Source organism: Hesperophylax consimilis, chromosome 12 (genome assembly GCF_061612785.1).
Source record: "Hesperophylax consimilis isolate HC1 chromosome 12, BYU_Hcon_1.0, whole genome shotgun sequence".
NCBI classification, from domain to species: Eukaryota; Metazoa; Arthropoda; class Insecta; order Trichoptera; family Limnephilidae; genus Hesperophylax; species Hesperophylax consimilis.
This window is the reverse complement of record NC_142847.1, coordinates 30,229,561-30,256,566: the sequence shown is the minus strand read 5'-3', so window position 1 is coordinate 30,256,566 and position 27,006 is coordinate 30,229,561. Positions and strand designations below refer to the sequence as shown.

Sequence of the window (27,006 nt, the reverse complement as noted above, 5' to 3'; positions counted from 1 at the left end):
GATTATTGGGTTAGGTATCAGTTTTTCAAGTGTTTCCGTTGTGAAAGAGGCCATTATAAAGATATAGAGTAGATGAAGTGTCTATAGGTTTTTTTTTTGATTTGTTTAAATCATCTTAGTAGGTATATCGTTAAGATGTTTTATTTCGACAACCTTTGAATCTTTAGTTTTTCTTATAAGTATTTTTCCCGATTTCACCCAAACATATTTATATTCTTTTATTAGGGCTCTTTGTTTGGTGTTCCAAAGTAAATTTTTGTAATACTGGGTTAATGCCGGATTTAGATAGACGTATTGGTCTTCTTTCCCGTTGAATTTTTTTATCGGGTCAGTATGTTTCGCTGCTAACATGATGTGAACTTTTTTGCTGTCTGCAAAATTAATTGTAATTTTTTTTTTGGTTATTTGGTTTGGTAGTTATAATTTTAAATGAATCCTCAGGTGATATGGTGACTCCTGCGAGCTCAGCAATCTGGGTTACAGTATGGGCTGGGGGTATGTTTTCTTGTAATTTAAGGCCGCTTATTTCGATACTGTTTAATAGGCCTGATTGTTCAATATCTGCCAGGTGAATCTCCATTCAGCCAATCTTTTCTCCTTTTCTGCCATTTCTTCCTTAAGTTTGTTTATTTGTTTTGGTGAGTCCATGATTTGTGACAGTTTGAGAATGATGTCATCATATTTATCGTTAATAAAGTTGTTAAACGTTTTTATTTCTTGAAGCTCAGTTTCTATTTTTTTAAACATAATTGTTTTCATTTCTTCGAATTTTGAGTTGATGAATTCGAATATTGGGTCATCTTTGGTATTTTTGTTAGACCTTGTTTCCATGTTTTTAGTTGGTTTGGACATAAGGTTAGTAAATGATCCAATGTGCAATAAAAACTTTGATTTCTATTTTTTATAAAAATAAAATAAAATTTTATTTTGATGTTTATAAACACTATCACCATCTATTGGGCAATAGTTGAATTAAAAATATTTTCCTTCACAAGTGTGCAAACATTGCCATCTATTGATTCGTAGGCGTAACTCAGTTTATTTTATAATTTTAATGCATGTAGGTATTTACTGACATCTATTGACTAGTAGAATAAATATGCCATATGTAGGTAGTGTATCCAAATAATTTGTTAAAATCTCAGTTTTTTAAATTTTTTAAGTGAGTTTCTCTTAAGAATGCAGTTCAGTACATACATAAAATTAGTTCCAGAATTTCCGCCGCACTATGATGCACAGATACACAAGTTATATAATGTTTAAAATAAACTTTTTGCGTGTTATTCCACTATTTTATACGGAGCAAAATTATACTTGACGTCTGTCATTGACTTTGTTGTAATTATGTTGGATTATGTAGGATACATGTAGGATTACGAAAGATTTTTTAAATATTGAGGGATTAGTAGGATTTATAGGTCCTGTTAGGAGTTCTACCGAGCCGAACCCTCTGGTATGAAAATATCTGGAGTCGGTGAATTATTTTCCTATTTGATCTCTTGTGAGTTGACGTGTTGTTCTTGTATTGTTTTGCTTATATAATGCACTTGCATAATTTTCATTGACTAGATGATAATTTGTGGATAAGTGTGTGGAATGGTTTAGTTTTTCCTATGGGGAAGATTTAACCCGGACATAAAGTCGGATAAATATAAAAAAAGGATAGTAATTTTAGAATATTTTAAATTGTGTGGGTTCCAGATAACATTCCCATTACAATTTGCTTCTGACCAATAAGTTGCGCAGGTTAAAATGGATTGGGGGTTTTTGAAGGGTTTTGATATTTTTTGCATGAATCGCATAATTTTCAAGGACTTACTCGTGATATCAGTGATGTGTACATCAAACAAAATTTTTGAATTAAAAGTAATTCCTGAATCTCTCATGGTGGTAACTGCTATTTAATCGACCATTATTAATGGAATATGCATAATCCTTTCGTCTTCTGTTACCAGTGAAGGCTATCATGCAACATTTGTCAATATTTAGAGAAATATCGTTTTGAATACACCAAATATTTTGTGTATATGGTCTTCTTGACGCATATCGTGGTCAGAATCAGTAAAAATGTTACCGTAAATCTTGAGATCGTCAGCAAATAAAACAATATCACAGCGTTACATGGAGCCAACGTCATCAATGAAAATTAGTAAGTTATGTTTAATGCTGACTGCAATGACAGTAAATAAATATTCAGACTTACCAATTAAGTGCGGGTGGAGCACACCTCCTTGCCTGCAAACAGCATGGCGGGTCCGGCGGCAGGCGGGAGCCGGGCGGCGTGCAGCTCACGTGGCGCCCGCCCGACCCACCCACGTACTCCACGTAGCCCGCCACGGCCTCCATCGTGCCCGCCATCTCGGGGTGCCCCAGCAACGGCGAGGAGCTGAACTCCCGCGAGAAGCGCTCGGGCGGCAACAGCGTGGGTGCCGCGTTGGGTGCCAGAGGCGGCGGGCAACACCGCCTAGCCGGGGGGCGCGCGCGCTGGTACGGCCTGTACTGGCGGTACGCCTCATTGTTGTAGCGTTCAGCGCAGTAGTAAGGCGCGCTTTGAGGCGCCGGTCGCGGCACATAACGTTCGACAGGGATATGCGCCGAGGGAGGCACGTAGCGCGACACGACGGGCGTAGACCCAGCCAAATACCGCGCGGATGGGAGTCGTGTACGCCTTGGCGAACGCTCTGGAGACGCACTGACAACAGGCGCTGGCGGGGGCACGAACCTCTCGCCTTGCGGAGGCACGAACCTCTCCCCCGGCGGCGCGGGCGAAGGCGGGGATCCATCGCGCGGATAGCGGTAAGAGGGCGGCGGCGAGTAGCGCGCGGCGGAGGGCGGCGCGACGCTGAAGCGCTCCGCGGCGCTGGGGAAGCGCTCGCAGCTGTAGCGGGCCCCGTGGCCGGCGCCCTGCAGCGCGCCGCCCTGCCCCGGCCCGCCCTGGTGGGCAGCGTGCCCGGGGTGTCCGGTGTGCCCGGCGTGCCCGTGCCCGTGTCCGTAGCCGTGCTCCTCGGCCGGCATGCTGGCGCTGGCCGCCCGGACGCCGTCAGGACATCTGCAACAAACCAACATAACATTATTAGACCATCAAAGGTAAAACTAAAGGTTTATAGAATTTATAATTCTGGTCAACTGAGGGTAATGAATAATAATTATTATTTGATATTTTATACCGAATAACAAAAATGATTACAATAAACCGTAAAAAATGCATATTATTAGTTTCTTGGCAAGGGCACAGCCTAGTAAGAAACTAATGTTGAGTGGGTCATAATGTTTTCACAAATGTGTTGTATCTTTCCTCAATATATAAAATAATAAATTCAATAATTGACAACCCTGAACTATTATACTTGATTTCTTTACATATACCTAGCAAACCAACATCGAGGCATCATTGTGATAACTCCAACACAGAATCTCAATTCTATATCCTCGTTCGCCGTATACAAAATTTGGGTAGTGACTATAAAGATGTTGTTGATATATTCAACACATCATTCACCAAATATAAAAAAGTCATTACCCAATTTATTTCAGAAAGAAGAATATTAAATATAATATAATTTAACTATAGAAACTACGTAGCTCTGTTTATCTTACCAAAGTTTTGTAAGTTTCCTAGTATTATATTTTTTCCATCTTGCATGGTAGAGTGTCTAGTTTCCACTTTATTTCGTTTTGAAATTGTTTTTGTTTAAGAGGTTGTGTTTTACTATGTCTTCTATTTTATTTTTGATTTTGTTGTGTTCTTTGTAAAAAAAATAAGAAAATAACATGTAAAATCCCAGCCGGGCGTGAATTTATAAATAAATAAATAAATATTGGTATTAGTATATTGGTATTTGTACTAATTCATATGTCGTTTGTTTAATATTATGTACCTACCCAATATACATATAACCATGTTGACTTAATTTAGCTTAAATCTGTATAATGTTCTTATATTCAAATCAAATCAGGAATCAAAAGTAATGTAATGCAAAATCATATGTTTTTGGTTTGAAAATTTTGTCGCCCAGTAATTTTTCAGATGCTTTAATTAAATACTGCCAGTAGATTACATCTTGGCTTTTGAAATAATCGAGTATTTTTTAGATAAGTCTTTTTATAAGCCCAGAAAAAATAATGTATAAGGCCAATGAAAACTGCTTTAAAGTTTAAAATCTCCTACTTATGAACCCATTTTCGGTTATGATTTTATTGTATAATGTGGCAAATTAAGTTATTTATAAAATTATTGAAAATTATGCCTGAACATCCATAAAATAAAATAAAAGGCACTTTTTGGCCGTGTTTTTTTCTGGCATAAATCAAAACAGGCGGATGGTGTTAAGCGGGAATTTAAACCTTATCGCCATCTACGTAAGGGTTGTTATTGATAGCGGCTCAATTTAAAATATTACACGACGTAGTGCATCGCCTTAACAAAGAGTATTTCTATTTTAAAACACTAATCCTCTGTCCCAATCAACCTCAATATTTAAATCAGATATACGCGTTCCCTAAAACACTATTTCGAGATGTACAAACAAGCAATTATGTAAATCAAAAATAACAAAGGGTTAAATTGATTAACGTACTCGAAATAGATACACATAAGATTCTTAAGACTCATTAAGATTATTTGTTCAACTAACTAATTTAATCACAAATGCTTCTTCGCTCGTCTTACATATAAATATTAAAGCGGTTCCTTATTTATATATTTATTAATTTAAACGCCCTGATGGGCTTTTACATGATTTACTGCATAATAAGTGCTAACAGAAGGTTTATTTTTATTTTTAAAACAACAACAAAATAAATAAGAAAAACATAAAAATGAACATAATACATGGTACATATAATTTTCCATTTAGATGTACATAATATAAGAAAAGAGAAAAAATAAATAAATCACTTAAAGTGTAGATGGCATAAAAATAATATGCCATCATAATGAATAGAACTGGTTGATAACACCAAGTGAATACAAGTACAGTGAATACAAGTACAAGTAAATACAAGTGTAATTTACAATAAGAAGTAAACGAAAAAATGTAATCGCTCCTACATAATAATATAATGCTACATAAAATACATCAGGAGGTGATTCTACATGATAGTACAAGTAAAAAAGATAAGTACCTTTTTTCGAAATTCCAACTTTCAGGGGTGCTTTTAATCTTAAAAGGTATTATTTGGTTCAACGTGTGCGACCGGCATTATTATTTTGCTTTCGTTGCCAAACTACTGTCCCGCGCCTACTGTCGGTTCCCTCTATCAGTCTTGAATTCAATGAATCCTTGCGTTGTGTCAATAACTTGTATTTTATTGGCAAAGTAATCCGATAATGTAATGCATCTAGCAGTGTTTGACTTTAAAAACTTGATTGTTATTATCAAAACTTGTTAATGTAGTATCTAGTGTGTATTTATTAAGAATTACTTTAAAAACATCTTTATTCAGTGCGTGTTTTCATTATTTTTCTCTTATTCCGCTTCACTCTCAATACCCAATATTTCACTTTCAAATAAATGGATTTAGCTTTATTAATTCAAAACATGATTTATTATGTCGGGGGAGACGGAAAAATACGCACTTTTTATTTTAATTTCGTTTATTAAGTCACTTACGCGATATGTCAATTAGTATGCGGCGCCGTTATAGTAGCAGCCGACGGCGACTATGTTCATATCAAAAGTTGGATTATATTCATAATATCGTATTAGAATTAAATCACAAACCAGTCTATACAAACCTAGTGTAGCCCACAAACTACTTGAAAACTGGGATATAACTCTAAAGGGGACGCAAGCAGGCGTTATTAAAGGTTCCCCAACATTTATAGTAATTTTTAGTAATAATATAACTAAATTCAAGTATTAATTCAAAGTAAACATTCCATATTTACCGTGAAGCGGAATTCGTAACCTTTACCGTTTTCTCCAGGCTTACTTTATTTTTAAGATTGTGTTTATTTAGTTTAAGAGTAATTTTGTTATTTCATTAGTGGGACAATGCCTGGATTTACCAACGAAGAAAGGGTAGACATTCATTAAGTATACGGGCTTCATGATCACGCCGCCCGCCGGGAATATGCATATCGTTTTCCAAATCGAAATATGCCTAACACTCGTGTTTTTGTTCAAACACATGCAATTATTCGCGTACAAGGCATAGGCCGAAGACCTCAAAGCAACTCATCTCAACCTCAAAGCAAAGAATCGTTGAGCCACGCGGATGTTTGTGTTCAGCGGTTACAAAAAAAAATCAAATTACCAAGCGATAAACATATCTAAGTGAAGTGAAAATTATAAAAATCTTTAGGAGAAAGTGCCAGACGTAATCTCAAGTGTTTTTTTTGTAACATTCAATTAAAATAAACCGTTAAAACAAACAAACAGTTCAAAATTGTGAAAAATACCTGCATATTATTATTGTGACATTCATCGACAGTTCTAACGTCTCAGTTTGCGCATAAATGTGTATTGTGTAAACATAACACACAGTATATACCTGCTTACGGGCACGTTACTTAGGCGGTCGCTGTCACGAAAAGGGGAAGCTGGTGCACTACCGAACATAAATTCAGATATCAACTAAATCTAAATCATGTCAACCTCTCATAAATACTTAAATGAAGCTAAGACAGTTATTGATGAACTGATAAGTGTTGTTCAAGATGAAAAGAAAAAATATAACAAGGATCAAATAAATTTTATTTCCGGGAAAGCCCAACAATTATTATTCCTTATAGGACACTTCGGAATTGAATATACTGAAATAAAAAAACAAATCCCAACCGAACCTATAAGCAGTAAGATGACGCTGAAGCCAACAATATATAAAAAAAACTCGGAGCAAATAAATGAATTCTGCATCCTTATCACACCAAAAAACAGCGGTGAAACAAGTGAAACTCTGAAAAAAAAAATACAAGAAAAGGTCAAGCCGGGAAAATTAGGTGTTCGTATCAACGCTATAAAACAGATTTCATCAAACAGACTCGTCATAAAGTGTCCCGAAAAAAAAGATGTAGACAAACTATCAAGTATGATAAATAACGAAGTCAGGGAAGCAAATGCAGAAGAAATAAAGAAAAAACAACCTACAATGATCTTCAAGGGAATTTCCAATGACTACAATAAAGAGGATTTTGTTGAGGACATAATCAACCAGAATGAAGGCATAAAAATAATAACTCAAGGTCTAAACAGAAGTACCCTATTTGAAATTAAAAAAATAATTAAAAATAAATTTAATGACAATGTTAGCTACATTGTCGAAATCAACAACAAAGTCAGAAAAGAAATAATAAAAGAAGGAAAAATCAACCTGGGGTATCAGCGAATATACGTGGAAGACACAAATCCTGTCGTACAATGCTATTTTTGCCTTAAATTTGGGCACACATCAAGCAGATGCCTACAAAAGGTAACAAATAAAATGTCGTGTATGCACTGTGCAGGAGACCACTCCTACAAGGACTGTGAAAATAAGGAAACTTCTCCAAAATGTAAAAATTGTGCCACAACAAATGAAAGATTCAATCTAAAAATACCAACAAATCACCTAGCAAATAATAAAGCTTGCCCATATTATCAAAGAATGCTTAAAATAGCTTTGGAAAAAATAGAATTCTGACTATATCATAAAACTAATTTACTAGTTAGATTGTATTATAAAAACTATAATATACCTTCAGTACTTTATATAAAATTCTGTATATTAATTTCCAATAATTTACATATCAATTTATTTCCATTTACGAAAAACTCTCATTGTATACTACAAATTATAATATCGTTTAAATTCTTCAAAACTTTAAATGTGTTTAAAGAAAACATTTCACAACCGTTTAAAAACTATATACAATACAATTACCAATATCATAATATTTTTAAAATATATTCCTTCGCTTCACTGAACAAAAATGCATCAAACGCTTATATATTATTTAATCCTTTTGCTAAAACTAGAAATGGATGACTACATTATTCAACATCTGGAAAAAAAATTTTACGTAAAAAATGTAATTTGTGACAACTCTAATGACTGTAACACAATACTTCAAACGACTCCAGATTCATTTACCGTAATGCATCTAAACATACGATCTATAAAGAAAAATTTTGATCATTTTCTAGTAAACCTAAATTTATTAAACAAATATCCTGACATAATCATACTGACTGAAGCACATTTAAACACCAACTCAATCATCCCAACTCTCCCCAATTACAACTACTTTCAGAGCTCACATTATATTAACAAAAATAGTGGTATTGTCATATACACGAAGACGATATTTAAAGACGTACTCTTTACTGAAACGAATATGACTAATGCAAACTGTATTATTATAAGACTGAGCATTAATAATAAACTACCTATACAAATAATATCAATATACAGGACACACTCTGCTGTTATATCCACTTTTATTGGAGAATTGAATAATATTATTTTAAATAATAAATGTACAAATAATTTTCTAATTGGCGATATTAATATTAACATTGCTGAAAATAATCACACTATTGAAAAGGACAATTATATTAACATGATGACCGCTTTAAATTTTAAACCCTGTATTAATAAATATACTAGAGAATTTAATAATCAAATACCATCATGTATTGATCACATATGGTGTAATTCCAACTACATTGATAATCTTCAAACAATAATATGGAGAAACAACATAACGGACCATCATACATGTATTCTTAACCTTAACATAGAAAAACAAAACATTAATAATAGTAATAAATCTAACATGCCTAAAATATCGATAAACCAACAAATACTTCATGAAAAACTGTCTCACGAAACATGGGAATCTATACTCTGCACAGAAGATGTAAATAATAGTGCTTTAAAATTTCATGACACCTTACAAAAGCATATAAAAGATTCAAGCTGTGAAATACACAAAAAAATATATAAAAAAAAATTCAAAAAAATTAAACCATGGATTACCCATGGTCTAGTGGTTTCCATTAGAGAAAAAGAAAAATTATTTAAACTTACAAAAAAATTCCCACTAAATAATTCAATTATTTTACACTTTAAAAAATACAGAAATAAACTAACGGCACTAATTAAAATGACCAAAGAAGAATTCTACAAACAAAAGATGTTAAATTCAAGTAACAGTGGTAAAAAAATTTGGAAAACAATAAATGAAATAATTGATAAAAAAAGAAAGACAAGTGACATTTTAAAGCTGCACATTAACAATAATATGATGCAAGTTTCTGATAACCCAAAACTATGTGCGAACGCTTTAAATAATTTTTTTTCAAATGTCGGAAAAAATCTCGCAAACGAAATTACTAACAACATAGATAATACCACCACATCAGGAATTCCAGTAGCTTCATTAAATAAAACGGTAAAAACATTCGAAACGATAACCGAACAAGAAACTGTTGTTATAATACAAAACCTAAAAACTGAGTCCGCGCCAGGTTTTGATGGGATAACCGTTGAAATTCTGAAAAAAAATCTTAACTTTTTGAAAAAACCTATTACACATATCATAAATAATAGTCTTAAAAAAGGAATCTTTCCATCTATTTACAAAAAAACTATTATTTCACCGATTTTTAAATCAGGTGATACTAAAGAAATTAATAACTACCGACCTATATCAGTATTATCAAATATCTCAAAAAATTTTGAAAAGGTAGCAAAAAAGCAACTGCTAAAATTTATTGAAACTAATAATATATTGAGTGACCAACAATTTGGATTTCGCGAAAAAATAAGCACACAGGACGCAATTATAGATTTAACAACAAAAATACATCAAGCACTAGACAAAGGCAAAAAATCTCTTGCAATATTCATAGACCTAAAGAAAGCCTTCGACAGCATAAGTCACAAAAAATTACTCTACAAGCTTAACAAAATAGGAATTATAGATAATGCCAAAATGTGGATAGAAAGTTTCCTGAACTCTAGAAGTCAATATGTAAAAATAAATAACACTCTCAGTGAACCGAACACAAGTGACTTTGGAATACCACAAGGCACCATATTGGGCCCTCTTCTATTCATATTATATGTTAATAATATCTTTAAATTACCATTAACAGGAAAACTCATTTCATATGCAGATGATACTGCAATTATATTTCAAGCGAATTCATTGAATGAACTTGAAATAATTGCTAACAATGATATCAATACGTTAAAAGAATGGTTTGATAAAAACTTATTAACATTAAATATTGAAAAAACACATTATATAATTTTTAGTATAAACAAAATAAACCCTTTTATTACATTAAATATTAAAATACATTCAAAAAAATGCATATCAAAAAAATCTACTTGCCAAAATAATGACTGTTTATCCATAGGAAATAAAAATGAAATTAAATATTTAGGTGTAATAATAGATAGTCAACTTAAGTGGAAAACTCACATAAACAATATCATAAATAGATTAAGAAAACTCATTTACATATTTATTAGTCTAAGAAATATACTTAACTTAAAAATTCTTAAAAATATTTACTACGCTCTAGCCCATTCAATAATACAGTATGGTATCGTTGCGTGGGGGGGAGCTTACAAATCATCACTTTTACCGCTGGAAATCACTCAAAGGCTGTTAATAAAAATTTTAATAAAAAAACCATCAGACTACCCAACCTTACAACTTTTCCAAGATTTTCAAGTCCCATCACTAAAAAATACATATACGAAAAATACGCTACTTCAAATCCACAAAGATCTGTATAAGAAGTCACACCATGCCATGGTTCGTGTCGAGAGCAATAGGCAAAATACAATGGGTCGCTTATGGACTCCATTAATGCATACCAGTTTTGCACAACACTATTACACGTACACTGGAGTGGTATGGTTTAATAAATTAACGACTGAGATGAGATTAGAACCGGATTTTAATAAATTTAAAAATAAAATTAACCTCACTACAATAAATAATTTAACGAATTAGAATGACGATGATATCTCACTAAATTATTTTATAAATTATTATATAAAAAAACTAAAATCTCTTCACTTTATATGTTTTTATGATTCTTTTTTTCTTCTATTTACATATGTATGTTAAGTTTTTATTATTTTCCCTTTACACACGAGTTTTAGACTCTTGTAAAGGTAAACATGTTAATTTTTATTGAAATATGTTCTTACTATGTAAATTTAAACATTATACTGTATTTTATAAAATAAATAAAAATATTAAAAAAAAAAATAAAAAAAACTTTGATGCTAATTTACTACCGGCGGATCAAAACTTCATCTTGGCTACAATAGTAAATTACCCTTAACTGTCATTTCGTAGAATTTCTGCAAAGACTGGTGTTCCGAAAAGTTATATCTGGGATCTCTTCCAGAAGTACAACCTAGAAGTACAGAAAAATATGAATTTCGTAAAAAGGTAATGTATCTTTTTTACTCCTACCATCATGTAGAATCACCTCCCGAAGTTAGTCCACTTTACCCCCGGACACTTTCTATAATGATAAACTTATAAGTCGATATTTGCAGTAAATTTATTTCCAAGTGTATGAATGCGAGATATAGATGAATGTGTGTGGTAGTTTGCCCCGAAGTTATTATTGTAGAATAATATATTTTGCCTGGTTGGTTGATTTGGTACTTTAAAGTCGATGAAATGCAGGAGTTCACAACAGTCTAGTTTGGAATGAATAATTTTATACAAAAAAATTTAAGTTATATATTATGTACCGTTATTCATATTATTTTTTGACTTCTAATGAAAAGGAATATTAGCAACGTGATCTGGGTAGAATAACTGAACTTACAACATTAATTTAAACTCTAATTTAAACAAACAACAATAATAAAAAGAAACAAACGTTAACGTTGTTTTAAGTTTTAAACCTTGAACTAAATTGATATTTATGATATCACAGTATGAAAGTAGAAAGAGGTTTTTAACACAAGGGATCCACCAGAACTAAATAGGTTTATCCAAAATATTTTAACAACTTAACACGTTTAGTCAACAGACTGACTCTCTCTTTCTCTCCCAGAAACACTCGTGTCTTCCAGGAAAAATATCACTTCCCATCATTTTTAATCATTCGTTTTATTTTGTTCATTAAGAATATTTTAGAATTAAAACCAATAATACATACTTAGAATGAAAATAAAAGTAACATTAATCATTTACAAAATGTTCTAATCATGCTACGTATACTGGAAAACGTGATTATTAACTAGTGCCCGTGAAAATTCACAGGGTAGTCTGAATTCTTGACAAATCACTTTCAATTTTGAATTAAAATTAACATATATATCTGCTAAAACTATCACAATTAACTATAACTAGGTAGGTAACGTATCTCTTGTCTGAATTCTTCACACAATCAGATTTAATTTTTAAATTAAGCTCAAATTCAGAGCAAATTTGAGATCATTGAACTAGAGTTACGCATAACAGACACTGGCATTTTTTATTATAAAGTATAGAAGAGAAGAAAAATAATAGTAACTAGTCCTTAATTAAATAATATTTCTTTTAAGTAAAAATACCATAGATACGTTTGATTTTTATCGGCGAGTTGGAAAAAATATCAACTTCATCAAACATACCATTTTCGCTATACAGACGACACTTATGAGAGAGACGGTTGAAAAATGCTATATTACCATAGACATCCAAAATAATAGACTTGCCTAGCATGAAACCTGGGTGTCATTTCGACGAGTTGGACGTTTTGGCACCAGAAGGGTTTGAGAGTGTTTTGAGTAAACTACAACATCAGTCTATATTGCCTACCGAAAATTCACAAGAGTAAGGCAAGAGTTTGCAGCACAGTCCATCGTGGGACTTTTCTACGCAGGATTTGGATGTTCGTTTTTAAACGAACCGCCTGGCGTAATCAGAAAAGAAATAAAGTAAATCAGATTCGGTCGCATCTAGGACCAACGACCGAATCTTTTTCTCTTTAAAATTTTCGATTGAGAGTGGTTATATTGTCTTCAATGATTAATATTATAGTTTTACTCGTTAAGTAATTCCTAAACATAAAAACAACAAAAAAACTTGATTGGTTCTTTTTCAACTTTACTGATAGTGAACGATTCTGTTCTAACCATAGAATAAAGAAGAACACAAGATATGCGACGCGGGCGTGTTTCGTGATTAAAAAGTCTGGCCATTATTTGCTTAAATTTAAAATCCAGGTATCTCAGTATAAAATAAAAATCAAAAGGATTGGTAAATACGATGTCAGGCAGTATAAGAGAGAAATAGTACGCAATGCTGATTGGCTGTCTCGATCTAATAGACGTTGGTTCCATTCGAATCATCATGGAAAGCACTTCTATTTGAAGGTGTGTGTGTTTTATATCTATTCTGTGGTTATATCAATCAAATATTAGTTAACGATCGGCAAAGCTTCATTTTACAACCGAGGATTTTATTAAAAATGACATCCAATTAATTGCGACTTGAGCTGCGGTAATAGGGGCTCAACTGCAATAAAATGGGTGCTATTAAAATTTACTGTCAGTTCTCGACGGGGTTTATACTTCCTCCCGCTTTTATCTGAATGTCTTCATCGCTATCAAGGACTTGTAAATCCACTTGGCGTCCTTACATTGTACTAATAAGAAACGTAATTGTTCTTTCTAATCCGTTGGTTTTCAAAGCTTTCTAACTACTGCAAAGTTAACTTTGCCTGTTTTTGAAAATAGCTAATACGCTTTTGTTTCCGCTGCTACACAGATACTCTCAGTATAGCCCTGGTGAAAGACCATCATTTAAAAGCGAAACGTTGCATGAAATGGCTTTTAGTTTGTTTTGGTAACCGGATCTGATTAGGCAGAAACTTCCCTACCCTTCTCCATACATCTCCGTCTATTTCCCACTCTCTTCAGCTGCAAAATATACCCGTTAAGGGATACAATAGTCACATTGTCTCTGGACAGCCAGGAGTAGTTGGGACTTCTAAAAATATGTCAAATAAAGTAGAATACATGCCTGCTAAAATACCAAGACGGCGATTGTTTTGTTATATATTTTTTTCAATTGTTGAAAAAAGGTTTCGAAAAAATAGTGTTCATATCTCGGTCTAAGCCCCGCAATACAGTAGCATTAAAGGTAATGCCGCTTATGGATCCGTTACAACCTCTCCCTCTTTCTTATAAACTAATCACGTAAAAGAAATAATGGTTACAACGGAACTCACAACGGCGCGACCAAATATGCTAGTCTGCTATCAAATCGATTTTGTAATAAGTACATGATTAATGAGAATACAAACCGCCTTGAAAATGAAAATATTATTCGAACAAAGCGTCTTCTATTTGCGGGAAAAAAGTACTTATTTTTCAATAAAACCCTATTGATCTAGAAGGGGAGTCCTCCCCCCCTCCCACCACCTCTACTAGGAGAAAGTACGTCGCTGGATAAATCGCCTGAAAAGTTTCCATTTCTTTATTCATCTCTATATCGATTCCGTCTCGCACTTAGGAAAATGTTTCCGAAAATAACACACGTATTTTTTTTCTCATCAACAGCCGCCCTAAAAAAAACCCAGGGCCTCTCTTCTCCCGGTTCCTTTTTTCTTCTTCGCTCTTTTTTTACTTCTTCATATTTTATTTTACGATCGAGAAGTACACCATTTAGTAAGCTGGCACTGTTTCGTAATATTAACTTTTTACGAAAAGGTTTCTGCTGTGTCACTCGAGGCACAGCATTACTTTAACAATATTATGTTCTACAAGTACTTACTTAGTTACTTTCACAATGCCTTTAAACAATATTGTGTTCTGCAAGCACTTAGTTTCTTTCTCAATGCCTTTTAACAATATTATGTTATGCAAGTACTTACTTAGTTAATTTCACAATGCCTTTTAACAATATTATAGTCTACAGGGACTTACTTAGTTATTTTCAAAATGGCTTTTAACAATATTATGTTTTGCAAGTACTTACTTTGTTACTTTTACAATGCCTTTTAACAATATTATAGTCTACAAGGACTTACTTAGTTACTTTCACAATGGCTTTTAACAATATTATGTTTTGCAAGTACTTATTTTGTTACTTTCACAATGCCTTTTAACAATATTATAGTCTACAAGGACTTACTTAGTTACTTTCACAATGGCTTTTAACAATATTATGTTTTGCAAGTACTTACTTTGTTACTTTCACAATGCCTTTTAACAATATTATAGTCTACAAGGACTTACTTAGTTACTTTCACAATGCCTTTTAACAATATCATAGTCTACAAGGACTTACTTAGTTACTTTCACAATGCCTTTTAACAATATTATAGTCTACAAGGACTTACTTAGTTACTTTCACAATGGCTTTTAACAATATTATTTTATTCAAGTAAATATATATATACTTTTTTTGGTATGGGCTGAGGATTAAACGTTCCTCCCCAGGGACTGGTGTCAACCACGCTAACCACTGATCCAATTTCCGATTGGGTAGTACCGACATTTATTTTGCATATTAACTGGTGTAATGTCATCCAATTCCGAGAAACATACGCGTATGTACTCGTGATTGCCACCAAAAGTAATAGAATGTATTGTAGTCGACAACGAGTCTATCTAGCGAGTTTCAGCCCTATCAGATGTCGGGAAGTGGGTTCATTTTCACTTACAAGATTTTATTTACGAAAACAAGTGGTGGCAATCACGCGTACACACGCGGACATATCTATGAAATTGGATGACATTACAGCAGTTAATATATGAAATAAACGTCAGACATATCCAATCGAGATTTGGCTCCGTTGTTAACGTGGTTGACTCCAGTTCCTGGGGAGGAAGATTCAATGCTCAGTCAAATCATAACAAAATATGTACATATGTTTTAATACATCTATTACTAAAAAATAGAGATAATAGAGTAAAAAAAAACTTTTTTCTTTTAACACACGTTTACGTTACACCCAAAAAACTGTTATTGCAAATGTCGGAAAAGTTCACTGCCTTAATTATAAAATGAAAACGAGGTTATATCTCACAATATTTACGAAGGCACTTTTTTCGGGCAAATATCCCCAATTTATTAGTTCAGCAAAGTTGGGGAACCAGGCCGGCAGGAGTTGGAAGAAGTAAGAAGTATTTTGGCAAGGGAAGCCGCCCAAACTAATTGAACCACCTTTATAAATAGCCGCCCATTATAAACCCCGCCCATTTCACTTGCGGAGAACTTCCTTCATCACTTCACATGTCACTATTTTTTCTCCGAAGCTTTACTGATCCGATCCTTCCGCAATCTCCAAAACCCACTGTACTTATGTAATAAATATATTACTCGGAATTCTAAGAGAATGGGGTTTATAAGTAATTTTGAGGTGGAACTGGAAGGTGAGGCTTATTAAAAAGTGATATTCCTGTAGAAGTATTTAAAAGATATTTTATATCGTTTTGTATATACTGTACATTTAGATGTTATACTATTTGATATGTATTATAAGTAAGGCGTAATCTTAAAAACATGACCATTGAATGCTGAACTATTATTTTTAAGTTTCTTATAGTAAATCATTATCGCACTTGAAATGAATTACGTTATTAGTAAAATGTTATCATTATTATTACATATTATAACACCACTTTATTTGAGATTGAAGTCATTCTATTGGAGTTGAATAACCACTATAATCCAGCAATGGCGTTATCGGGGTGGAATAACCACTATAATCCAGCAATGGCGTTATCGGGGTGGAATAACCACTATAATCCAGCAATGGCGTTATCGGGGTGGAAAAACCACTATAATCCAGCAATGGCGTTATCGGGGTGGAATAACCACTATAATCCAGCAATGGCGTTATCGGGGTGGAATAACCACTATAATCCAGCAATGGCGTTATCGGGGTGGAAAAACCACTATAATCCAGCAATGGCGTTATCGGGGTGGAAAAACCACTATAATCCAGCAATGGCGTTATCGGGGTGGAATAACCACTATAATCCAGCAATGGCGTTATCGGGGTGGAATAACCACTATAATCCAGCAATGGCGTTATCGGGGTGGAAAAACCACTATAATCCAGCAATGGCGTTATCGGGGTGGAAAAACCACTATAATCCAGCAATGGCGTTATCGGGGTGGAATAACCACTATAATCCAACAATGGCGTTATCGGGGTGGAATAACCACTATAATCCAGCAATGGCGTTATCGGGGTGGAATAACCACTATAATCCAGCAATGGCGTTATCGGGGTGGAAAAACCACTATAATCCAGCAATGGCGTTATCGGGGTGGAAAAACCACTATAATCCAGCAATGGCGTTATCGGGGTGGAATAACCACTATAATCCAACAATGGCGTTATCGGGGTGGAATAACCACTATAATCCAGCAATGGCGTTATCGGGGTGGAATAACCACTATAATCCAACAATGTTATGTTCTTACATAAAAGTATTTTAAAGATGTGTAAAAATGAAGAACTTGAAAAGTAAAGTCCAAAGAAGCCAATAAAAAAATACACTTGTGTATGTGGACAGTAATACACTTGAAGTTATGTGGACAGTAATACACTTGTAGTTATGTAGACAGTAATACTTTTGTAGTTATGTGGACAGTAATACACTTGAAGTTATGTGGACAGTAATACACTTATAGTTATGTGGACAGTAAAACATTTGTAGTTATGTGGACAGTAATACACTTGAAGTTATGTGGACAGTAATACACTTGTAGTTATGTAGACAGTAATACTTTTGTAGTTATGTGGACAGTAATACACTTGAAGTTATGTGGACAGTAATACACTTATAGTTATGTGGACAGTAAAACATTTGTAGTTATGTGGACAGTAATACACTTGAAGTTATGTGGACAGTAATACACTTGTAGTTATGTGGACAGTAATACACTTTTGGTTTTGTTGAAAGTAATACACTTGTAGTTATGTGGACAGTAGACCTCGCGTTAATTTTTATAATTTTTAGTTATTTAATAAATAAAAACCAACTATCCTCTGAAGTGATAACATTTCAAAGAGAGTTATTAAATACTTACATAATTAGTATAGAACCATATATTTGTGTAACTTTTCATTTCTAATATTGCATACATAATTTGTCCAAAGGAAAGTCACTATTACAATGACATTTCTTTTTTCAAACTCAAGGCAAGTGAGAACCAAAATTTAAATTTATTCAAATTAACATGACTACATAGACATATGAATATTAGTAGACCTGCCCTAAGTGATTAAAAGCGTATTATCCCCACTCCCCATACCGGTTCCATTGGAGCCGGCTGTGCTCGCGTATGGCCTCAAGTGAAATTTGAAAACGTGACGTCATCATTCTTGTGCGAACTATGGTCGAGGCATCATCGGTTCATTTTACGAAATAACACGGCAAAATGTTGACTTGTACTATGAAAACTTGTAAAAATAGATGTGAAAAGAGAATAAACCCAATTGTCGTATTACATTCCATATATAAGCATTATTTTACTTTATTTTAAGCATATTCACATCGTATAATATAGATCAGTTTTAGAAACATATACTATCACATCGAGAAACGTCTGGACGCGAAACACAAAGCTGGTTGGTTGCTGGGAAGTAAATTATGAACATTTATAAAAGTGTCTTAACTAAATACTTAAACGAAATATTCGACTCTGAAAATAGAACCGAATTTTTTTGCCGAATTTGGACTTCGCAAATTTGTTCATAACGTGGCGAGTAATTTGCGCTCCCATGTAAAAATGTCTATTCATTCAAAAGCAGATTTTACTTTTAAGAAGTAAATGGTGATATTATAATGCGAGATGCCTATTTACTGTCAGATTGATTTATTGACGAATCACCGTCAGCTTCACTCCCTTCGTTCTTCAACAGTTGATTTTACCCCTCGCCATTATCTTCTCGTCTATTGATTCCTATGTCTGTGCATGACTATATCAAATATGAAAAAATAATCTTTACTGAACCATGAAAGCGGCCACCGTAACCACCGGCCACCCGAAACGAAACGTGCGCTGAGCTAATTAAATACATACACGGTTTTCCAATAAGAGGTGTTATTTTGAATAGCCCGCTATTTCGGTAGATGTTACTTTTGAAGCTGTCATTTTTTGACATTTGATAAGTAGAAACTACGCCATTAATAAAAATGGAGCGATACACGCTTCAACAACGCATTGAAATTATTAAAATTCACTTGAGTGAATCAAATGCAAATCATCTTGAGTGATGAGGCCCATTTTCACCTCGGTGGCTTCGTCAACAAGCAAAATTGTCGCATCTGGGGCTCGGAAAACCCAAGACTTATTGTTAAAAAGCCTCTCTATCCTCAATGTGTGATTAATGATTTTTTATGGCCGGAATTGGATGGTATTGATCTGGACAACGTTTACTTCCAACAAGACGGCGCTACGTGCCACACAAGCAACGAAACCATTGATCTTTTACGATTGAATATCAAAATAACATCTCTTATTGGAAAACCCTGTATTATAAACAGGAAGAACTCTTTTCGCAGACTTGTAAATACTCCCAGTACCTCCCTGGTAAAAGATCACAAGTCAGAATATAAATGTTGCTTGATGTGTCTTTGGATATGTTTCCCAACCTACCTCCTCTTCATCTCCTCCCCCCTCCCATTCTCTTTAATCTAACAACTTACCCCATTGAGGAGACACTAATTCCTACTGGTTTCAGGCAGAAAGGTATCTTCAACACCAAAACTTGCAAACGCCTATAAAATGGAATAGGTATCAAATGTGTGCACCACACCTTTTAAACAATTAAAAACGCGCTAGAGTATTGTAATGGTATAATTTCTGTTTTATTGCTCTATATTTTAGTATACCTCCATCTTTTACAACACGTACTTTCTTCCCGATAAACTAAAGATTAAGAGAATTGAGTTTGGGTACCCAGTAACTCGATTTATCCCGAGGAGCAAATATAATCCTCTTATTAATGCAAGGCCTCCTGAAACAAAGCGATGAAATGTGAAATGTTATATCTCTCACAAGGCCAGACTTAAGGGAAAATAAATTGGAAAATAGTGGGTGCTAATGCCGCTATCTTTTATCGGATCCTTGCCTAAGCCATGTTGGACAGGAACTGTGTCAAGATATTTTTTTACTGCCACCACTATTCACTATTATGATTGAGAACGCTATGTAACTCTTTTCACATGTGAAACTTTCCAAGTGAATCTAAAATATTTTTATTACAAGCCGTACCTCACCATGCGTTGCGCGTGTTGCTTTTACGTAAATAGATGGCGCTGTTTTTAAAAAAAAACATATTTTCACCTGTTACATGTGACATCTATATAATATAAAAACATAAGCGTATTCGAATGCAAAGTTGTGTCAAAATTTCAAAGCAATCTGTGAAGAACTTTTGCGAGATTTAAGATTTTGAACATACGAACATTTACATATTTATTTATATGGATGGAAGAATCGATGGAATTTTTTTCAATCGTATCGATATTTAGAATCGTTATATTTTTTTCCCAATCTATACCAAAAGCATTTAGATAAGGTGATGTATTTCTTTAACCTTTTTTTTATATTATGAATAAAAGCGATGTAACACGTTTTTTCATTATGAATAAAAGCAATGTAACACATTTTTTCAATATGAATTAAAGCGTTGTAACACGTTTTTTCATTATGAATTAAAGCGTTGTAACACGTTTTTTCATTATAAATAAAAGCGATGCAACAATTTTTTTCAATATGAATTAAAGCGTTGTAACACGTTTTTTCATTATGAATTAAAGCGTTGTAACACGTTTTTTTTATTTTGAATAAAAACGATGTAACACGTTTTTTCATTGTGAATAAAAGCTATGTTACATGTTTTTTCACCTTTTAAGAAGTGTAATACGAAAAAAACATCCCGTAAAAAAACAAATATTTTTAATATATAAATTGTACTCTAACACATCTATTTTTTTAATAGATTTATTTAATATTTTTTTTTGGTTTAACTGAGGATTGAACCTCCCTCCCCAGGAACTGGAGTCAACCGCGCTAACAACTATGCCAAATTTGGATTGGGTAGGACCGACATTTAATTCGCATATAACAGTTTCAGAGAAATGTATAAATGTCTGCGTATGTATGCTATAAGTGCATTATCATCGACATCGAGTCTATCTGTTGAGTTTCTGCTTGATCGGATGTCGGGAGGTGGGTTAATTTTCACTTCTAAGTTTTGCACTCAATCAGTCATGAAAACAAAATCTAAATTTAAATAGATGTATTAAAAAATAAAAACAAATTAGAACGTTACATATACACGAGTAAAGTTTTTTAAAACAAATATTTAAATCTTTAATATTCGCAAATTAACTTTATGGCATCATTTTAATTCAATGAAAATATATATTTTTTTTATTAAAAATTGAATTAGTCGCTTATCCTGCCGAAGAAACCATTGGTTTTGAAACACGTCGATTATTTTTTATTCTGTTATATACAAAGTGATTTATTTTCATCAAAACAAATATTTACATCTTCTTATCCAACTATTTTAATATTATGAACAAAAAACGTTTTCAGTAATTTATATTTTTCATTTTATTCACTATTAATTTTTCAATCCTGTTATAAACATTAGAGAATGCCTAAGTAATATACGTATATTGTATAACTTCGTTCATTTGAAATTCACTGGACGAATGAAAACTAATTTCTACTAAGCCTGTTATCCTACGTGTCGATAAGCAATCGACATTAAACGAATGCTGCTTGCAGCATGTGGTCTTGACCCTGCGCAGTAAATTAATTTCGTTATAGTAAGGTCTGCAACACAGTTCAGTGTGGAACTTTTTAGTGTCTTACAGCATTAGGTTTTTATCGTTTGCTTTCAGAAATTGTCCATTTTGACAGCAATTGTTAACCAAATCGGTTTGATAGCTTTAAAATTTCAAGATTACCATTTACATATCAAACATAATTACATGTACATTTTTTTGCTCGTAGGCATAGCACATATTTTCGAATTTTATTAAAGCCGAAAGGAACTGATTCCAAAAATAGCCGGTTTCCTTGGAAAAATAATAACGGGCGATCCAGTGGCAGCAAACTCACTGGGACAAAAAACCATAATAAAAATATCGTACATGAAGTTGGTTCATAAGATCATTTTTTTTTTAATATTTAATTTTGGACTTTTGATATTTTCAATATTTGTTTGGTAAGACATTTTTTTTATTCGATGTTTGTAAATTTTTCACGTTTTTGATCTCGGAAATCGTCATTTTGCTGAAAATATTTCTTCAGGACATTTTTTTATAAAAACATTTAACTTTTTCATATTATGTCAGGTTTGGGAAATTTGAATGATTCAAATTTTTATAAAAACATTTATCTTTTTCATATTATGTGAGATTTAGGAATTTTTATGTTTTAAATTTTTATAAAAACATTTATCTTTTTCAAATTATGTGAGGTTTGGGAAATTTTATTGTTTAAAATTTTTATAAAACATTTATTTTTTTCATATTATGTCAGGCTTGGGAAATTTTTATAAAAACATTTTTCAAATTATGTGAGGTTCGGGAAATTTTATTGTTTCAAATTTTTATAAAAATATTTATTTTTTCATATTATGTCAGGCTTGGGAAATTTTATTGTTTCAATTTCTTACAAAAACATTCATCTTTTTCATTTGATGTCAGGTTTGGAAAATTTTAATGTTTCATATTTTTACATAAACTTTTATCTTTTTCATATTATGTGAAGACTGGAACCATTCAATGTTTGCAAAATTTATATTTTTCTTAAATTTGTCGGGAAAATTGGAAAAAATGATCGGAAAAGTCGGAAAATGAGTCGGGAAATGTTTGTAAAAACATTTATCTTCGTGATGTTACGTGAAGTTGGTAAAATTATCAACGTAGAGATTTTTTATTTTTCTGAAAAAAATTCTTCCGGGATAAATAGAAAATTGTGTAAAAGTGTTCGAAACTAATAAATTCCAAGTGATATTCTCTTTTAGATTTTCTCATCCGGAATGCTGTTTTATTTTTTAAATAACAGAGGGTGCCACTTCCATATATAACAATCAAAAATGTTCAGGTTTTGGGACCATCAGATGGATTATCTTATTTTACATTCTTCCTAAGATTAAGAGAGATTTATTTAGTGAGAAGATTTTTTTGGTGTCTTAACATCATTTATGTGTTAGTTTTACAGTAGGTACTTTTGTAAGCTGTTAGTGCCGTGTTTTAATGTAATTTTAAAAGAATTTTGAGAATGTGGTTTTATGGTGGAAATTTGTCTGGAGGTGATCGAATGATAAGTTAAATAGACTTTATCTTACGAAAAAGATAAACCTTAATTTACATAATAAGTTTCTACTCCGAGGACCCAGAGAGCCAATGAATGGAATGATTTTCGGTATTTTTAAATGTATTATCAATTTCACCAGAATTAAGAAAAAATTAACATCGCTTCGAACACACTGACATGCCCACAAAACGCACTTCTATTGGTTAGTTTATCTTCAGTGATTTTCTTATTAAAACAATACAAATTTAATTAAATAAAATAAGAAAAAACAAAACAAAAAACCTGTTATGCAGTGACCTCATTTACATGTTTAATTATTACAGCTTTTATACATTAAAAGAGGCATTTTAAAAACATTGGTTAACATAGTACAAGAGTTACGTTGGTGGGCAATCTATATATAACAGAATCGTACTCTTAAACGAAAAATTGTCACAACAATTCATACTACGAATCTAATATCTAATGATAGGAACTGATAATTAATTTGCAATTTTATTTGAAAATATAAGATAAAATAATTCTTCTTAAATTATTCACTTTGTTCATGGATCATTTTGTAAAACATTGATGAGGACAGGTTGCTTCGGAGAATTTGAATAATTCATCAAATTTCAACGTTCATTTTCGGGTTATATGAAAGTCACATTCAAGTTCTGTTATTATATAATTATAGGCTAGTTGCTTGACAAAACTTAAATAAAGAACTTGAAAAAATCTTTTAGAAAACTTGAAAATGATCGTTGAAATTTGATGGATTGTTCAAATTTCAGAAACAACCCGTCCTAAACATACTAATTATGGTTGTCAGTTCATGGGTGCGTGAAATTGTATTCAGTGCGTTCAATGTGAAATAAAATAAATATGTATAAATCAGACAAGCGCTGAAAATGGTATCAATATTATTTTATTAAATAATAATTCTTGACTTGAAATATGTTTTTTTTTTTGTTTAAATGTTTGACCGATCTAAATCTCAATCACTAATGAATTTAATGTTTACTAACGGCGTTCATTCGATGTGTGATTCTGATATTATCTCTAATTATTTGTAAACAAAAAAATATATATTAAAAAGAAAAATTAAAATATTTGTTTTTGATGGGCAATGATTCTGAAGCAAATATTTTAAGCTTGACAATTCTTATAATTATAACATTACGTGATTTTTCTTATGGGTTTGTGCTAGTACACGGAGAAAACTTACTGACATAAAATATTGCTAATTTATTAAGAATCTCTTCAAATTATTCGTAATCCGGTTAAAAACGGAACTGTGGGCCCTTAGCGAATGATTTGATAGGATTCCAATTTTTTTTTATTGTATGTTTTATCGCGATATCTGAACATGTGTTCATAAAAATCAAACCAAATATTTCTGTACTGATGAAATGAGGGACTGATTCTTCTTATTCTGTTCTCATATTTTCCCTTATCTTTTTCGAGTTGTTTATAACAAAAAATACTCTGGAAAACTTTCAGAGATTCTTTTGATATACTTTCGATAAGGATTTATGTTCTTTTCTGACAATGTGTCAAGCCTTCGCTGTGTTAATTTACTATAAATCGTTGTTTTGTCTACCAGCTCACTGAAGGGATGATCTTCATCCCTCTCGCGCAAATCATCATTAAATAAAGCTTTCCATTCACTATCTGAAGGTTGAACAATATCAGATTCTGTTGAATCATGGAAGCCTAGATCATTTCCAAGATTTCCAGGGTATTTTCATTAATTTTCCTTTAGGGGTTATAAATCGGGGTTGTGAAATATTTCCAGTGTTATTCCTGGTGTGATGTTACCAAGCCTGCTTCAAGGTTTATTGCGTTGCCTCTTTAAAATATATTATTATTTTATTAAAAAAGATAGGTTGGTAGTTAGTTAGCACTTAGCAAAGTGGAAAAATGCATTGGTTTCCCACCAAATCAACCCTTCATTCTCCATCATTGCTTAATTTTAGTTACTTTATAGTAACTACAAAAGCTACGAAGGAACCCATCAAAATTTATCGTTCAAATGTTGCCTTTAAATACGTATTATTTCTATGCTATTGTATAATTTATTTATCATTTTTCCTTGTTATGTTTTTATTTCAATTAAAATTTTAATTAAATTTTATTGAAATAAATTTGTATCACTTTTGAAAGTTGTACCCAATTGGGGAAGCTAGTATGGGTAATGCAGCCCTAAGGTTCATTTATTAGATAACAAACACCTCTGTCATAGGCCATCCCAAACGGTTCGCTACGTTTGGTTTTAGCAGGGGTGCCCGGGTTCATGGGGTGACAAAAAAAACTCAAGGTGATTCACACTTTGCCAACAACTAACTAACTAATCATCACGCAGTTTCCTCGCAGTAACTTGGTCTTGGCACACACTCCTTGCCTCATTCACATTCAAAGATCGTCTCACAAATACTCTTCTGTTATACGTCTGTGCCGATATCAAGTTGATGAACTGTAATACTTTTACATATGTGAGTGATGCCCATAGTACCACAAGCTGGCTAGATCACTGTGTCGTCACAAAAGCTCTGGAAAACGCTATAGCTAGCGTAGATGTCCAATATGATGCAGTGTGGTCTGACCACTTGCCAATGTTAATAAATCTCAACCTTCAATTTTTACCAGCCTTTGTGGAATCTTTTAATGATAATATGATTGATCCTTCTAGATGGAATCCAAAATCGAATGTTGAAATAACAAAATATACTGAAACTATTAACAGCAAACTTCTAAACATAATTCAAGATTTCGACCAATCAGACCTTGATATAAAATCAGCGGCACAATCACATGAAAATCAAATAAATTCCTTGTATAAAAATGTTGTAGATGCACTGCGAAGTGCTGCCTCTACCACATTTAATAACACGAGCCGAAAAAATAGAAACATTCCAGGATGGAATCATTTGGTTGCAGCCAAATATGCAGCATCGAGACGCGCCTTTCTTTCTTGGCTCGAGGCCGGAAAACCACTCTCAGGGCCAGCTACCGAAGACAGGAAGAAGTACCGAACGATTTTCAAAGTAGCTCTGAAAAAATGCCAACAAAGAGAAATCCAACAGCGAATGGATGGTATTGCCACCTCACTAATAAATAAAGATTTATATAAATTTTGGCAAAAAACCTCTTCAGAATTGAAAACCAATATGAAAACTCCTCTTTGTGTGAATGGAGCAAGAGGAAAGGAAAATATCGCCAATGAATTTCGTAACTTCCTCTCCATGGCAGGTGAAGAAGTAGCGGAAAAATCTCTGAATGTAAATTTTACTTTGAAAACCGAAGGTAATATTACCACTAACAGCATTACTCCACATATGGTAGAAAGAGCTGTAAGAGAAATGGCTACAGGAAAAGCCACAGGACATGACTCAATAGCTCTTGAGCACATCAAGTATGCTGAGCCAGCGATTCATGTTATCCTAGCAAAACTATTTTCAAATATTATGCGTCATAGGTACATCCCGAACGAAATGACAAAAACGGTAATTATACCCATAATTAAATCAACAAAATTTGATCCATCCATTATCAATAACTACCGACCGATTTCACTCTCGACCGCCCTGGCAAGAATATTTGAAAAAATTTATCGACGGTCGTAACAGACCATCTGACGACCGAGGATAACCAGTTCGGATTTAAATCTGCACTGTCAACATCTATTTCAATATATTCCTTAAAAGAAACCATTAGCTACTATAAACAAAGAAAAACGCCAATTTATACCTGTTTTCTAGATCTAAGCA

General features: G+C 32.9%; 1 protein-coding gene across 1 annotated transcript in view; it reads right to left on the bottom strand.

Annotated features, from left to right (window-relative positions):
* Positions 1 to 2,199: 2,199 nt before the first annotated feature.
* LOC149419474 (uncharacterized) overlaps positions 2,200 to 27,006 on the bottom strand; it is an 82,854-nt gene continuing 58,047 nt past the window's right edge. Inside the window, exon 4 of the mRNA XM_089637594.1 lies at positions 2,200 to 3,049. Within this exon, the coding sequence (XP_089493720.1) occupies positions 2,200 to 3,015 (816 nt within the window). The 5' untranslated portion in view covers positions 3,016 to 3,049. The remainder of the gene's footprint in view (positions 3,050 to 27,006) is intronic.